This window comes from Myotis daubentonii, chromosome 16 (genome assembly GCF_963259705.1).
Source record: "Myotis daubentonii chromosome 16, mMyoDau2.1, whole genome shotgun sequence".
Lineage (NCBI taxonomy): Eukaryota > Metazoa > Chordata > Mammalia > Chiroptera > Vespertilionidae > Myotis > Myotis daubentonii.
Genome location: NC_081855.1, coordinates 36,660,122 through 36,677,484, shown reverse-complemented (window position 1 = coordinate 36,677,484; position 17,363 = coordinate 36,660,122). Strand labels below are relative to the sequence as shown.

The 17,363-nt window shown below is 48.1% G+C and overlaps 1 protein-coding gene across 3 annotated transcripts in view; it reads left to right on the top strand.

Annotated features, from left to right (window-relative positions):
* YPEL2 (yippee like 2) overlaps positions 1-17,007 on the top strand; it is an 85,332-nt gene extending 68,325 nt beyond the window's left edge. For 2 of the 3 annotated variants that reach the window (XM_059669820.1, XM_059669819.1), the window contains exons 3-5: positions 9,475-9,518; positions 10,535-10,643; positions 14,740-17,007. In XM_059669820.1, coding sequence (XP_059525803.1) covers positions 9,475-9,518; positions 10,535-10,643; positions 14,740-14,829 — 243 coding nt within the window. In that variant the 3' untranslated portion in view covers positions 14,830-17,007. The remainder of the gene's footprint in view (positions 1-9,474; positions 9,519-10,534; positions 10,644-14,739) is intronic. The other variant, XR_009449216.1, reaches the window with a different exon arrangement.
* Positions 17,008-17,363: the final 356 nt, after the last annotated feature.

Here is a 17,363-nt window from a genome sequence, read left to right as displayed (position 1 = left end):
GTTTTGCCAACTGACTTCACAGACAGCCTTTGTAGTGCAAGGAAACTTTCATTCCCCAGTGCCCAGTTGGCTTTGGAAACAGAAGCGTAAATTGAACCATAAATCTAAGAAATTGGTATTTGTCCTTCCTAGGTATACAAATGAATAGTGAATTGTTTTCAAAGGCCTCGTGGTTTTGAGAGAAATTTGAGCACCACTGTTTCAGCTTTAGTTTTGTATTTGAGTTGAACTGCAAAGGGCCCAGTGATTAATGCCTTGTTGCCATTACATCCTGATTCCACCATCGCTACTGTAACTCAGAAATCAGTCTCCCTGGACTGACCACGTGAGGGTGACAGGTCAGGCTTTCTGTAGAGGCCAGTGCTTGCATGACTATGGGACTCCCCCGCTCTTGATCCTTCTGGAGAAAGCGTGCTTTCCATACCTTCTCTTTAGAAAGCAAGGAGGGAATGCAGGATACCGAGAGCTGGTAGCATCTGTTTTCCCACTGGCTGTATGTTTACATTGGCATCTACTGTCCTAACTGTTTGCCACAGACCAGAGAACGTCGGTTCTTCAGAGAACAACCACCGGGCCCCAAGCCACAGCTGAGGCCCTTAGGACAGCTGGGGAGGTGTGGGAGAGGAGCTGTGGAGGCCTGTGGCTGGAGAGGCTCTGGGAAGACAGCCCAGTGCTTCCAGAGGAGTTCTACAGCTCCCATTTTAAATCCCCAAAGCCTGTGGTGGTGTGAAAGGAAATGGAATTTACAAATACTTTTTATGGGCCAGGTACTGTGCATTCATTTTATACTCACAATATACCTTTGGAAAAGGCATTCTCTTCTCCCTTTTGTAGATGGGACCTTGAGGCTCAGAAGTGGAAGTGTCTTGCCCAAGGTTACACAACTAGGAAGGGCTGGATCCAAAGCCTCCCCAGATCCAAAGCCTGCCTCTTTTCCACTGCACATCAGGCAGGCGTGACACATGGGGGAGCAGAGCTTGCAGGGTCTTCTCTGGTCCATGGCTTTGTTCTAGGTCCTTCCCTGAAAGCAACGCGTTTCACCTGGGTCAACAGGAGGTGGATTTGAAAGGTCTGATTAAGTGAGGGCAGATCCCAGAATTTCCCCCTTTCACCAGTAAAATGTGACACCTCACCACCTTTTGTTTTTTGGCTTTTGGTGCTGTTTCTTGTAACTGGTATGCTCCCATGCCCTTGGAATTTTATGACTCCGCACCGCAGATATTTCCTCCTTTCCAGCCAGTCCCTTCCCTGCCCCTCCCTCCATCTGTTTTGGGAATGTGAGGTTGCCTTGAGACCTACCGAAGCTCAAAGCCAAGAAGGAGGGCTGTAGGAGACCATGCTTCTACCCCTAGGCAACACACGTGGCCTTTTACCCCATTCCAAGTTTCTAGACAGATACGTGAATGCCTTTTGTAGACCATAAACACGTACAAATGGCTTTGTCCTTTCCTAGTTTTTCCTGGTGACCTGTGTCCTAGTTGTGGAAGTCATCGAGTCGGGAAATTCTCCCTTATAATTAACCCAGGTCCCTTATTTCCATTTAAGTCCATTTCCTCTTCTTACTGCTGAGAAGATGGAAGAAATCCCCTTTAATCTTTTCCCTGTGGGCTAAATGTTCCCAGTTTCTTTTTTTAAGTTGCATTTGAGTTCTAATTCTGGAAAATTTCATAATTTTCATTGTTCTTTATTATCATCCTTTCCACTTTCTCCATATGCTTCCTTGGGGTGAAATCCAAACAGGATCCAGTTTATTTTGCTTGGGTTTCAGGGGTTTCAGGTTTTTGGAATGGAGCCTGTGACTTACACTGACCCTAAGTAGGAAATTCCACTAGGTCTAACTATGAATGGAGAAAAGAACGAGAAAGGAAAAATAATGACCTGGTCCTCCCCAGCCTAATGCCAGTTCTGTTGAAGTGGAGGTGTTTAGCTGACCCCAATTCTCTATCTCTACCTAACACTTAGGCCACCTTTTCACTGAGATGGTATGTAGTATAGTATATAGTTCTTTGAGCAAACCCATGGAGACAGAAAGTAGATTTGGGGTTGCCTGGGGTTAGGGGCAAGGAAAATGGAAGGTGACTAGTAATGATCTGGGATTTCTTTTAGGGGGTGCAAATTAGATGGTGATGGTTGCACCACCTTGTGAATATACTAAGCGCCACTGAATTGCATACTTTAAAGGGGTGACTTTATGGCAATGGGGATTACCATTCAACTAAACAAAACAGCTTTATGTTGGCACCAGTAAGTTCTTTTATAGTTATCCTAGGGGCCCGATGCACAAAGATGTGTGCAAGAATAGGCCTTCCTTCCCCTGGCTACCATCAACGGCTTCCCTCCCGCAGCCAGAATCTGGGCTGCTTCGCTCCAGCCACCGCTGTCACACACTGGGGGCGTGCTCCAAGCCGCGCCTTGGCCGCTCAGAGCACGCTCCCACCCCTGGCATGTGTCTGCTGGGGCTGGGGGTGGCACGCAGTCCCCTCTCACCCATCTGCGCAGCTCCTCCTGAGCCGGTCGTGATGCCCGGCTAATTTGTATATTACCACTTTATATATATAGATAGGAAGACATTCTAACAACAACAACATTTATACAATTCCTTGAAGTTTAGGAAGCTCTTTCTTTTATACACATTATCTTATTTTTTATACAAAACTGGTGTGAATGTGAATACTATTTTGTTGTGCCCATTTTATAGATTAGAAAATTGAGTTTGGGGGAAGTGAATTGGCTTGCCAGGGCTCAAACTCTGTCAGTCTGCCTCTTTGAAGCCCATGTAATTAAAACTGTGCCTGTGGTATATATCAGCGTTTATTCCATTACTGCCAGCAGTATGGGAGAGCAGCAGGTCATCCACAAAAATCTGCTCTGTAGCCCCCCATAAGCCAGCTGCTTATATAGGATAAGACAAAGATTACATGGGGAAGTAGGGATTGCAGGTATGGGGAAGTAAACTATGCAGGCCTGGGTGGGACTCCATAATCTGTCCATGATAATAGGCAGTTCTTGAATGAGAATGGCTGCATTCAAAAATTGACTCCCAGATCCAAGGCTGACTCCCTGGGCCCAGGGGTACACAACTCCCAGCCAGGTCAGAGTGTCCTTTCTTTAACCAGCACAAGGCAATCATGGTTAACAGAGCATGATTAATATTTCCTATAACCATAGCTAGTCCCCAATATTCTATTTTTGCCCCTCACAGAGTCACAGAGCATCATGAGTGAAAAGAACCATGGGGCGCGTCAGTCTACCTCCTCGATTTTTGTGGAGACATTGAGTTGCAAAGAGTGAAAGATTTATCTTTTGTCATAATAGTAGAGACAGGAGGAGACCAAAGTCACCAAAGAAAAGGATGTCTACGGACCAAGTAGATGAGAGGCAGCCTTTTCATTGCGCCGCTCCGGCTCCTGGAAAGGCCCAGGGGGAGAGACAGGGAGCTGATCTTTTCCCTCTGCACGTCAGTCACGCTGTTTTACTTACCATTCTCAACAGCCCTATGAAATACAGACATGGTCTCACCTACAGATGTGAAAGATGTAGAAGCTGAGAGGCTAAATGATTCTCCCAAGATCAAGTAGCTTGTAAGTTGAAGTTGCAAAACCAGAATTTTGTTTGTTTGTTTGTTTGTTTGTTTTATTTTTATTAATCCTCACCTGAGGATATTTTTTCATTGACTTTTTTTTTTTTTTTTTTTGAGAGAGGGAACAACAGAGAGAAACATCGATGTGAGAGAAACACATCGATTGGTTGCCTCCTGCACGAGCCCTTTGGTTCAAAGGCCCGATGCTCTATCCATGACCCAAACCGGCTGGGGCGCAAAACCAGAATTTGATCCGAATTTCTGGTGCCAAGACTCAGTTCTCTCGCCGAAACCGGTTTGGCTCAGTGGATAGAGCGTCGGCCTGCGAACTGAAAGGTCCCAAGGTTCGATTCCGGTCAAGGGCATGTACCTTGGTTGTGGGCACATCCCCAGTAGGAGATGTGCAGGGGGCAGCTGATCGATGTTTCTCTCTCATTGATGTTTTTAACTCTATCTCTCTCCCTTCCTCTCTGTAAAAAATCAATAAAATATATTAAAAAAAAAAAAGACTCAGTCCTCTTATCATGTGCAGATATGCATCCAGCTCCCGGTGGACATCTGCTTCCCCATCCCTCTGCGCATCCCCTGAGGCACGTGCTCAGTTGAAAAGGGTTGGCCTTCCCAAGAGAGGAGGGGACCTGTGTGCGAGAGGCTCTGCTTGCTGCCAGGAGGCCTTCACACCTGAGTCTATCCAAGTATCCAGGACTCCAGGGCCAGGGCCTGGGCCTGTCACCACGGGGAAGGAACCAAATGTTTACTCTGTTGCCACCTCCCCATAGAAGTATTCATTTTTCAACGGTCCTCCTCCTTTTCAAAGGCATTGCTGTCTTCCAGACTTTCAAAGGGGCCAGAAATCAGTGGTTTTGGCTACTAAACAGGAAACTCAAAGCCCTTTCCGTTCCTTTGAGCTAGCTGGAAGGGCTGGGCCTGAAATGATTACTTTCCTATAAAGGACAGAAGAAAAGTTCTGTGTAACTTAAAAAACAAAAAACTTTCCCAGAGCCCTAAATACCAGCCGTGGTTGACACACAACATGGCAAAGAGCTGCCTTGTTGCCTGGCAGTGCTGACAGCCAACTAATGTGTCTGACCGTCTGTTTGGGATCTCCTAGCCTGAGATTCTGGTCGCTTCATCCTGACTGCTTCCTGAACCTCTTCTCAGTCTCCCCACTTTTGGTGCCACCCTCACTCGGGGGAGTGCCAGGCTGGGCCTGGTTGCGCCAGGCTGGGCCAGGCCCCACAGGATACAGAGACCCAGCCGGGGCTATTCTTGTCTGTGTCTAGTTGCAAGATGCCTGTTGTTCTCAGTCGCTGTTTTTCCCATCATAACTGTGGACTTGGCAGGGGGCCCGTGTGAAAGGCCTGGTGGGAGAGCTCTGCCCCAGGAAACGCGGCTGCTCCCAAGTGCCAGGCTGAGGAAGCAGGTTCTCAGACAGCCGCTCAGGGGCCACCTGAGTGGATGCTGCCGGATGACAGCCCTGCTTGGGTCCGGCACCCTTTTGCAGAGCGCCGGCGCCTGCCAGCATGCTGTCGTGGAACAAGCCTGCGCAAACCATAGTGGCCCTGCGAGGTGCCGCTGGGGCTGGCTGGCTGGCGTTTCTCTTCTGTGTGTGTCCTCCCCTAGCCCCACTTTCTAGGAATTCTAATCTGTGTCAGGCCAGAGAACATTCCTCTTGGGCCCTACCCCAGAGCCCCAGAGCAGTGGCCTCCAGACTTTTAAAATCACACACCCCTGGCAGTAAAATGTTCGTGCATATACTCCTAATTTGCATACTTACAAATGGTATGCATGTGCTGCTATGTAATGTGTGCATTAGAAACATATAGGCAAAGGAAATCTTAATAATTTATGTAATTTTAAAGGACGGAAGAAAAAGGAAAAAATTATCAATTTGCTTTTAATCTGGTTTAATTGAAGGTATAGGCCATTGAATATACTCTTTAAGCAAAATTAAATCTTGTTCCTCACTCTCTGATTCCGTGATTCCAAGGTACGTCCCAAGCAGAGTGCATTTCGGTACTTCATTGTAAGTTTCCTTCGCTGGAAATGGACTTTCAAAGAAAGGGCGATTCCGTGGAACGTGTGTAGCGTCGTCGTGCTTACCAAATCCCGACCCCATTTTCCAGCCCATCCACCAGTTACACAAAGGCTTTTGCTGAACTTTGCAGTTGCTCTTGCGGTTTTTAACAAAGCTGCAAACCCCTCCGAAGCTCTTTGTTTGGAATTCTTTTAAATAGATAAGGAAATTGTTTACAATTCCAAATTATACAACTATAGGAGTACAGTGTAGAGGTACAGGAAACTTTAGAGATGGCTATTCTTTAAAATTTTATTGGATTTTTAGTTTTTATTTATCTAATTGGATTTTAAAAAATGATTTTTAATTCTATACACAGTAAAATTATAGTCCTGTGAGTGTTGACAAATACATACTCTTGTAACCATTCTCACAAGTCAGAACAGTCTCACCACCCCATCAGCCCTTTGTGGTCAAATTCTCCCCTGTTCCATAGCCTTTGGCAACCGCTGGTCACCTCAGCCCAGTGCACTTCAGGTTCATCCATGTTGCTATGTGTATCCGTAGTCAGATATGTGATTTTCGGATATTTCCTCCCAGTCTTATTTTTTTTATTCTCTTACGAGTATCTTTTTCAGAGCAAACGTTAAAATTTTTAAAAAAGTTCAATTTGGCAGGTTTTAAAAATTATGTTCCTGTTGAAGTATCTTAAGAAATGTTTTCTAACATTAAGTAACAAAGATTTTCTCCTGCATTTTCTTCTAAATATTGTCCATTTTAAATTAATTTGTGCATAGGCATTTCTGTTGTAGACTACAAAGATCACATAAAATGAAAATACTGCCAAAAGCCAGTCCTCTTCATAGCAAAAGTTTCTTTGAAGGGACAGATTTAGTGTGTTTATTTTTTGGAAAATCTGGCAAAATAGCCTACTTTTTACCACAAAAGGCAGCTAATTTGAATTGCTCGTCTTTTTGCAAAAGAAAAATGTATAACTTATATTTACATTTTAAAGATTTTTTATGTAAATGAGCCTCTTTGCGGTCCTTTATCTCATTACAAAAAATTACAAGGATCCTACTGTTTAAAGATCTGCTTTTATGAGCTCAGTCTCCTTATTGACATCCTAGAGCACAGAAATAGTGGTATTCACGATGTGCTGAAAGCAAAGGCAGAAGAGTATCCCCCTCAAAAAACAACATGCACGCAGCGAGAGCCCCCTACTTCCTGTTAGATACCTGTACACATGACACATACTAGCCCAGGAAGATCCCAGAGGCAATCCATGTCTTATGTCTGTTTAGCAGAACTTTAAAGATGAAAGAGAATAGATAAAATTTCCAGTATTCTTGTCCTACTCTGGGGGGTTGCCTTGTGTACCTTCTGGGGATACCGCTGCCCTGGAAAGTCTTAGAAAGCTGCCTCGCTTCCTGCTTTCCACTTGTGCCGAACAGATAGTGGGTGACCTGTGAGTGTTTGAGAAACAGATGACTTTTCCTGTCATAAATGGTAAAGCTGTGGTGCCGTTTTCCTGCCTGCTTTCTTCTAGAATTTATTTTCCCATCACCACCTTCGTCTAAGCTCTGAACTTAAAGGTCTTGACGAATGTTTTTTTACTTTATTTGTATTATAATTTTTAAAATATATTTTTATTGATTTCAGAGAGGAAGGCAGAGGGAGAGAGGCAATGATGAGAATCATTGATCGGCTGCCTCCTGCACGCCCCCTACTGGGAATCGAACCCGCAACCCAGGCATGTGCCCTTGACTGGAATCTAACCCAGGACCCTTCAGCCCGCAGGCCGATGCGCTATCCACTGAGACAAACCAGCTAGGGCTTGACAAATGTTTTTTAGAGGATGACACTCCTGATTATTCATAATGTATGGTCATTGAACTATAAGTGAATATAATTTTGGAGCTGGCAGGCGACTTGGAGGTCAGCTAATCCAAATTCGTTCTTAAAATCAAATAAAAAAATTGACAGGGAACAGGAGGCGTCCAGAACACAGGTGCCAGTGGGACACCTCTTCCTGGGGCGGTCAGAGGAAGCCGAGCAGAGACTTAGCATTGGTGGGTGAAGAGCCTCCCCCCGCCCCCGCCCCCCCCCCCCCCCCCCGCCCCTGCGGCAACACTGTGGGCAAAGTTGGTGAAGTGCAAGTTCCAGGAACTTCATAAGGCTGGGCCCGACTAGAGCAAAGGCTACCATGGGAAAGGAGCAGGAGAAGAGGCTGCAGAGGTGGTGGGTCCAGATCCTGAGGCCCTTGCTATCCTGGCTGGGCTCAGGTGTCTTCTTGCTCTAAGGCTGAGCCAATAGGTTGGCCAAATCTGTGCTCTGTGTCCTTGGGACATTATCTCATCCAAACACTTCCAGGCTTCAAGGCTGTGACACTCACGTTCATGCTCAATTCTAGCCTGAGAGCTCCTGTGTTCCTCAGGGATGTTTCAAGACCCAGGAGAGTTGGTTTAGGTTTGAGCAGCAGCTGGGGAACATCTGGAGCTACACCTGGGAGCAAAGGCTTCTGGTGTGTTTGTATGTTAGAGGCAACCAACGGTTCAGCTGCCCCAGAGGCAGCTTTCCCACAAGTCAAGCATTCTGCCTTTCTCTCTGGCTGGGGGCACTGATCCCTGAAGTCCTGCGCTTCTGACAGCGACTGTCTCGTGGGCACCGATCTGCATCCGGTCTGGTTAACCAGTCACCCCCAGGTTTCTCCAGCCACTGAGTAACAGAGGTCATGGGAGAGCCCCTTTTGCGTTGGTTTTCAGAGTGGATTTCAGAGCAGACTGAGATATTTAATTCAGGGTACAACCGTCAGACCATTAAAAATGCAGGCAGCAATGCAGAACACGGCTGGCTCATGTCAGCCAGACATTTCAGGGTAACCGGAGGAGGCAAACATGGGTAGGGCCGGTGTTAGTGGGAGTAGACGCCAAATGGCATGGCAGGCCCTGGCTCCTGTTTCTCCTGTTGCCTGCCACCCTCCAGCCGGAAGAGGAGAAAACTCATATTTAAGCCAGACGTCTAAGTGGGAGTGCTGCTTAGCGAGCACTCCTGTGACCTGGAGATCAAGTTGCTCACACCTCAAAAGGAGACGTCCCATGTAGGAGGGTTGTAACTGTCATGGAGGTTAGACTCTACACCAGTGGTTCTCAACCTTCCTAATGCCGCGACCCTTTAATACAGTTCCTCATGTTGTGGTGACCCCCAATTTCATTGTTACCAATTAAACATCATTAAAGCACAGTGATTAATCACAAAAACAATATGTAATTATATATGTGTTTTCCGATGGTCTTAGGCGACCCCTGTGAAAGGGTCGTTCGACTCCCAAAGGGGTCGCAACCCACAGGTTGAGAACCGCTGCTCTACACGAAGTCACAACACATGAGAAGTAGGTGGGTTTGATGGTTTTTTCTTGCCTCAGGGACTCTTCGCTGTCTCTGTAGAGTTGGACCAAGAGGGTGAGCAAAAGTACCGGTGCTGGTTTCCATGCCCTAGACTACTCGAGGAAAGCCGTGGCCAGCACACAGGGCTGAAATCAAGTGGGTCTAGGAAAGGCCAGTGCGGATCAGTGACCTCAGGTGGATCCGTGACCTCAGGTGGATCCTTATATCAGAGGATGTCAGGAGGGAATTGGGAATTTGTGTTTTTAAATACCTTCTCACCTGGGCTACTGAACAGGAGACAGTCCTGGTGTGGGCTGGCCAGGCTCCTTAGCTCTGTCTGTTCTGCCTTCTCCTGGAATGCTAACTGGCTCACTGCTCCCTTTTTTCTTTGTCAGTCCTGGAAGGTCATGATCACTGTGATTTGGGCTGGTTTTCCCGAATGGGTGGGTGAAAGAGACGTCTAACCATCGATTTGTGTTCTTGCATTTCAGTCGTTCCAAGGAAGTCAAGGACGCGCATACCTCTTTAACTCCGTGTGAGTGTCTCTCAACAGTACATCCATTGTTTGGTGCAAATTTGAGGGTTGGGGGGAAAACACAGCACTCGATGATAATTAAACAGTAGACCCTGCCCTCTGTGCCACAATAAAAAACCCATGGCATGTTGCGCTCCACAAGTGGTCCCCAGTTATCTTTGGGGGATTTTTTGGCAGCATCTTTGGCTACAAACAATATATTCCCTAGCCCCAGGCACCTCAGAGAGCTGTGGTCTCAAAGGGAAGAAGCTGAAGTGCCTCTTAGAAAGCCTCTGTATGAGGGCTTCTAACCAGGTCTGAGGCATGTTGGGAAAAGGAAGAGATTGCACAGAAGACACCAGCATCTGCTGGAGGACCTAAGGCTGGGGGGAAGGCCCAGCTAGAGAAGGCCCTCCAGTCCTCCGGCAGATGCACAGTCTGCCCCAGGCCTCGGTCATTAACTAGGCACGTCATTTCCGGCCTCTTCCCGGCAAAGGAAGGTGAAGCGCATGCAAGCCGAGGAGCTGACAGCGGAAGCCCTGCGTGCACAGTTGAGGTGGGGCGTGCTCTGTGGAGGAGCGGAGTGTATTTGATACCCAGGGCTCGCTCACCCTGTGCTCAGGGCAAGATTGGGCTGTCATGTTTCACATCTCCAGCTGCAGCCAGCCCCCAGGAAGCTCTGAGGAGCTGTGCCCATGGCTGTGGACTTCACAGCGTGGCCGTCAGTTTGTCCCTTTATATCACAAGATTGAGAGCACCTCCTAGGAACATTCCAAGCAAAATCTCCACCGCCGAGACTATTTTTAGTCACCTTGTTGAATCAGAACTTGCAGGCCTAAAATTCACTTCAGTGGAGATTTTCCACGTGGCTGTCCTTTGGGGGTTGTTATTGATTTCAGTTATGGGGGGCACCCTCTTTGGTGTGGGCTTCCCCCACGCCTCTGTGCTCAGTGAATTTTTTGCTGGGAGCTCAGCTTGAGCAACTGATCTGAATAGGTGACTGACTACCCGTTCTCTCTTTCTGTCCCTTGGCATAGAGTTAATGTGGGCTGCGGGCCTGCAGAGGAGCGAGTGTTGCTAACAGGACTGCACGCAGTCGCTGACATTTACTGTGAAAACTGCAAAACCACTCTGGGCTGGAAATATGTAAGTATTGAGAAGTCTGGTGGAGAGAGGGACATGCAGGGGAAGCCGAGAGCCTCGCTCTAGAAGTAACCTTTCTGTGGCCTGGGGCTACTGTCTTTGACCAGGACGGGAACCGGACCCCAAAGAGCAGCTCATGGCACACTCCTGTTTGCCACATGCATTCTTCCCTTTTTACTACTCATTCCCTCACACCACCCCTGAGACAGATAGACACATACTCACACCCCCTTTCTTTGCCTTTAAATAAATAATAATTTCACTGGGACAGAGCATTTCCTGACAGCTTACTGTGTTCCAGGCATACATTATTTTATTTTATTTTATTTATTTTGTGTGTGTGTGGATGGAAGATTATCAGACATTATTTTATTTGCTCTTCACAGTATCCTGAGAGTGGCGGTTCTCAACCTGTGGGTCGAAACCCCTTTGGAGGTCGAACGACCCTTTCACAGGGGTCACCTAAGACCACCGGAAAACACATACATAATTACATATTGCTTTTGTGATTAATCACTATGCTTTAATGATGTTCAATTTGTAACAATGAAATTGGGGGTCACCACAACATGAGGAACTGTATTAAAGGGTCGTGGCATTAGGAAGGTTGAGAACCACTGCCCTAGAGGATAGGTCATATGTTAACCCCTATTTTTAAAAAATAAGTTTTTATTGATCCGAGAGGAAGAGAGAGATAGAAACATCGTTGAGAGAGAATCATTGATCGGCTGCCTCCTGCACGACCCCCCACTGGAGATCGAGCCCACAACCCCTTCATGTGCCCTGACCAGGAATTGGTCTCTGACCTCCTGATTCACAGGTTGATGCTCAAACTCTGAGGCACACCAGCCGGCTTAACCCCTATTAAGGACGAGGACACTGAGGCTTAGGGAGGTTAGTAGTACGTACAATGTTATCTAGCCATTACATGGCTAAATAGGATAGGGGTCCAGGTCACGGTCTGACTGCAGCTTTCATGCCCCAGTAAATGCCCCCAGAGCATCTCTAGTCCTGGGCCCTGTGCTCTGCATCATCAAGCATTGGTAGTGCATGCCCACTGTCAGCCATAGTCACAGCTGGACTTTGCCAACTGGACATTCATCCCTTCGTTGCTTAACTCAGCAAGTATTTTCCACACCTTCTCGGTACCTAGGAAAGTCAGCAGTCCTTTGCCAGGGTGGGAGGAGGTATATGTGTTCTATGAAAATACTTGTATTGTTGTTGTTTTTACTGGGTGATCTTTCACACTGCTTTTCTCTGCCCTTTCTGTCACTGTGGCGGAATTGAACAAATGAGTCTTCCTGTCTCTGGGAGGGCAGTTTATCCCATGTAAGATCCCTTACATTCCGCCCTGTCAGTCGCCTAGGGTCATGTCACCTGCGTCAGGTAGGAGGAGCCTGCAGGAGTCCAAACTGCTGGCAGAAGGATAATGACGTGTGGATGTGGGTTTGTTGTTGTAACACATGTACCACTCTACGGGGTCTGCTGGTGGGGGAGGTTGTGTGTCTGTGGGAGCAGGAGAGTAGAGGGGAAATCTCTGTGCCTTCTGCTCCTTTTGTGCTGTGAGTCTAAAACTGTTCTGAAAATAGGACTTCTGTTTAAAAAGGATGTTGAACAATGGAAGCCAGGCATAAAAGTATGCTTGCATTTAAATAAAGTTTAAAAATATGCAAATCTTGAAACCGGCAGCAGGTGGAGTCTGTAATGAGCAGCATTTGCATCTCCCTTGAAAGGTTTGGATTAGAAAGGGAAAAGCCTAGACTGTGTTTCACGACACCCAGGTGGTTCGGCCGGAGCTCCCTATGGTTCCCTTGGTGGTTTCTTCTGGGGAAAAACTGGTCTTGACCATTCGTCCCGATCCTACCCCCCTGTGTGGCCACTGGCCCTGCTGGGTGATCTGGGGGCCACGGTTCTGGATTGGTTATCCAGTAATGTTCTCCCCCTTCTCTTGGCTGTCTGATTCCTTTCAGGCGGTGCTGGGTTACAGACAGAAGATACGTCTGAGTTGGTTGGTTTTGCTCCTAAATTACTTCAGGGCAAATGACTCACTGCTTGACAGCTTTATTGAGAGCCTTTGTGTTTGCTGGACACAAAGGGAAGCGATGTAGTCCTTGCCTCTGGGTGTTGGCAGTCCTGGCCGGGAGCAAAGCCACAGGTAAACGGAGGAGATAGCGGGCAGGTAGAATGTCTGCATCCATCTCCCCAAATACCTGTTGACCGCCTCCGTGTGCCGGGCCAGTGCTCCAGCCTTCACCCCATGATTGCTTCTGACCCGCACAGTAATCCCGAGAAATGCTTTAATTGTCCCAGTTTTGTAAATGGGAAGTTATCATTTTGTACATTGCAAACCGTTCAGTGGCGCTTCTGACACTGGGAAGCAGAGTGGAGCTCTCCTGCTGGGGTGGAGTTCAGACTCCAGATGTGGTGCTCCGTCCAGTGGAGCCCAGTGGTGACATTTTGCAAATGCCCTGTGGCTTGGGGAGTGTTGATTTTTTCTGTATTTTGTTTGTGTGTGTGTGTGTGTGTGTGTGTGTGTGTGTGTGTGTTTTAAATAAGGATACACTCCCACTTTCCTAGTTTTGTTTTTTCCTCTCCCCACCCTGGACACACTACTATGGGACAATAGGTCTTATTCCTGAACCACATTCTCTGCTGTATGCGCACCTCTCTCTCTCTCTCTCTCTCTCTCTCTCTCTCACACACACACACACACACACACACACACACACACACACAGAGAGAGAGAGAGAGAGAGATGGGGAATAATGAAGTGTCAGGAATATCACTGCTGAGTCCACAGCTCTTGTGTGTGGTGTTAGTGCATTCTCTGTTGGAGCCCCTCCCTCTCTACTCTGTGGAATGAGTCCTCTGAACCAAAGACTGGAGGCTGAACTCTCCTCCTGCAGCCCAGAGCCCTGAGCTCTAGGCCAGAAGAACCTCTCGTCAGTAGGATTTAGTTACTAATATGGGGACTCAGGAGGAAGAGCTGATGTCCACTGCTTCTCTGCACTGACCTTAGCCGTCCAGTGACTGCTCATCCACCAGGATGTTTTAGGTATCTATGCCTGCAAATAATAGCCCCCTGACCTCACTCCTGTGAAGGACTGCTCTCTGTGTGGGGCTTACTACAAGCTGGAAAGTCCGTAGTGCTGCAAGGTTAGTGCGGGGAGCTGCCAGGTACTTTGTACTTTGTAGTGAGCACCCCCACCCCCACCCCACCCCCGGAGGCCTGGCAGCTGGGTGGGCTCATGCAGCTCCCGTGTCTCTGGAGAAAGGCAGAGAAGGAAAACAGATGTAACACATCTGACATAGAAACAGCAAGGTAAGAAATGAAAAGACCTGTTTGGCCTCACCATACTTTGTTTCTCTCCCTGTCTTTTCTCTAAGCCTAACAAAGTCTAGTTTTAAATTATAACACAGACACTGTATGGACACATCCATAGGGCAGATTTCTGGTTAGCGTCAGACACCAAGTTCCCCAAGACAAAATATAGGGTGTCCCCAAAAAGGTATACACGTTTGTATACACAGATGAATGAAATGCATTCATTCATTCGGCAGTTATTTATTGAAGGCCTATTATGTGCCGAGCAGTCTTCTTGGCGCTAGGGATAGGCCCGTGAACAGAACAAAGGAAATGTCTGCCTCCCATGAAGTTGATATCGTCGTAGTGGGAGACAGACAACGCACAAAATACACGCGCAGGTTACAGCGCACGTTGGAAAGTGATACGCGCTGCGGGGAGGGATTGCGGTGGAAGCTCTGGTCTTAAGTCGCTGTGTATTTGGCAAGAGCCTACTGAGATGGTGACATTTGGGCAAAGACCTGAATGAGCAGAGATCCTAAGGCAATTCTGTTGTAAATGTGGAGGAAGCCCTGGGGTCGCCCCAGTGCCCTAGTGCATTGAAAGGGACACAGTGTGCTTATGCATTGAAAGGGACACACTGTGCTTAGTGGTGGGAGTTCTCTCCGTGAGGCTGGGTACAGCGGGGCAAAGGCTTCTGTGCCTGCCACGGGCCCCGCCTTTGCTCCCGTGCCACCAGCGTCACCTGCTTGTCTTTGGTCACTGAGCATCTTTTCTCTTCCTTGTGTTTCCTAGGAGCATGCCTTTGAAAGCAGCCAGAAATATAAAGAAGGGAAATACATCATTGAGCTGGCACACATGATCAAGGACAATGGCTGGGACTGAGCCGAGAGCCGCCGCCAGCCCGTGTCCGCGTGAATGCCACCCAACTGAACATTCTACCCAAGCGTGAGAGAGTGACTGGACACTTGGTTCCATCCATGTAGGGGCCTTGTCCCCGGGGGCATCCGCCCACCCCGACGCCGTCTTTCTGGTGACCGGCCTCTAAATCGCTGTCTCTCTGTCTCTTTGCTTTGTATCTGTTTGTGAGTTGATCCTGGCTTCTCTCTCTGTTCTCGTGTTAGCTGAAAACAAAACAGCAAAAGGAACAGACGCCTGACCGCATGGCAGCAGCCCACCCTGATCAGGGCCTGGGGCCCACGTGAGAGCTGCCTGACGGCCTCTGGTCGGGGGAGCAGTGCACGGCGGGGTGTGAGCAAGGGGGAACTTTGAGGGTTCCAGGGTGGGCAGGGGACGGGAGGGGAGAGGTAGGGACACAATTGTGCTACTCCTGGAGACCCGGTAACTTAGGCTTGAAGTAACCAAGTTGTCTAAAAGGACAAAGAGAAAAAAAATACCTCATGGCCGTGCTCTCTCCGATCAGAAGCTTCTGCTCCTGACACCACAGGGGCCAGGTGAGCAGGTGGGCACCAGAGTGGCCCTGATCCTGGCTGGCGGGGCAGCGGCCTGCTTCTCCTGGGCCAGGCGGGCTGTCTTGGAGGCTGTGAGTGATTGTGGGGGAAGCCCAGCTGGGTTTGGGTGACTCTGGAGCCCCACTGCTCCTCCGGGTAATCTTCGTTTCCTCTCCAGCCACCAGAGGTGAGAGGAGGGGGAACTGCCATTTGCAATGGGCGCAAAATCCAAACATCCCAAAGGCTGTGACCAGGAATAAAAATCAGTAATTGAGGAGAACAGGGAACAAGGAGCTGCAGTTCATGGGAGCTCCTGCAGAAATGGCTCAGATATTGGGCTCGGAAAAAACTCCATGTAAGACCAATGAGCATTTCTGCGTGTCTGACCGTTTCCCTGACCCTCAGTGAAAGGAGAGAGCGCGGTGGCGAGGAACGGGGCGTGGGGAGTGAAGCTGGGAGGAGCCTAGCTTTGAACCACTGCCGGTTCGGTCCGGTGCCTCTTCCTTCCGTCTCTGGTGTGCAGCAGCTTCAGGGAGGTCAGCAGTTCTCCGTACATAGAGTTTTGGGGTGGTTTTCTCCAGTTCTGTCATCATAGATTGTGGAAAACAAAGTCCCAGGGGTTTGAGCTTCGTGATAGCTTGAATGTGAGAGAAAACTGTCCGAATGGTCCAATAGGGGAGGGATCAGACTTGATGTCAAATGTCAAATTTTAATATTACCCAGCGCCCCCGCTCCTCTCCTCCTTATCCAAGTTCATTATATTCGGTGAAGTGGAGAACAGATCCCTGTGAGGCTCCTGAGAGAGGGAGGAGTTTGTTACATTTAATCAACACTGTGAAGTCTGTTCCACAGCAGTTTAGCCAGTACACAGCGCATGACGGAAACTCATTGAGCTGAGTTCATTTCATTGCTTGGACTGAAAATATTACTGTTCAGATATGTGTAGGTTATGTCAGGTAATCCTCAGTATCTCATTCTCCAGGTAGGCTGATCCTATAGGAATATTCACCTTAGAAATCACAAAAGAGTGTGTTCATGGAGACAAGAGTCTATAAAATTGATTAACCAAGATTCAAGCAGCCAACCCAGGATTTTTCAGAGTTGAACCAAATTCCCCTAGGGCAGTGGTCCTCAACCTTCTGGCCCTTTAAATACAGTTCCTCACGTCGGGACCCAACCATAAAATTATTTTCGTTGCTACTTCATAACTGTCATGTTGCTACTGTTATGAATCGTAATGTAAATATCTGATATGCAGGGCGGTCTTAGGCGACCCCTGTGAAAGGGTCGTTCGACCGCCAAAGGGGTGGCGCCCCACAGGTTGAGAACCGCTGCCTAGGGAATGGGTCGGCAGTGGAAATGCCTTTGTGTGTCTCTGTGTGCTGACTGCAGGATGGGGGACCTGAGATGGCCTGGTCCTGCCGGCCGAGGTGGACAGCAGGACAGAAGGCAGGGGGCTCCGGGCTCACAGTAGACTGCCTCTGTGAGACTTCTGAGTTTTAGAAATGGAACTTTGTTCCCAAAGGCTTCTCGCCCACGTCTTCGGTGCTTTAGCAGCCCTGGGAGATTTCGTTCTCCCCACATTACTGAAAAGCAGACTGAAGTTTAAAAATATATATATATATTGCATTTTTGCTCCCAGAGAAATAGTTCCTCTGGTTCCCAGGCACTCCCAGGCCCAAGATCTCAAAAAATAAATTTTTTACAACTTTCACATTCCTCAGCGGGCTTGCCAGCCCAGAAGTCATAGATTCCCTTCCAGCCCCCTGAAGGTAGTGGCCTTCAGTTACGGATTTTGATTAGCCCCCTTGCTCAGGGAATGTCCTGGCAAATGATATTCCTTCCCATAATAAGAAAACGGGGGCTAAACATGGGTAAGTGTTTTGTCTTTGAAAGTAAGAATGGAGTATGACAACAGAGAAACCAGACATGAGGTGCCCCGGAATTTTCCACAAAAGGAGACCGATG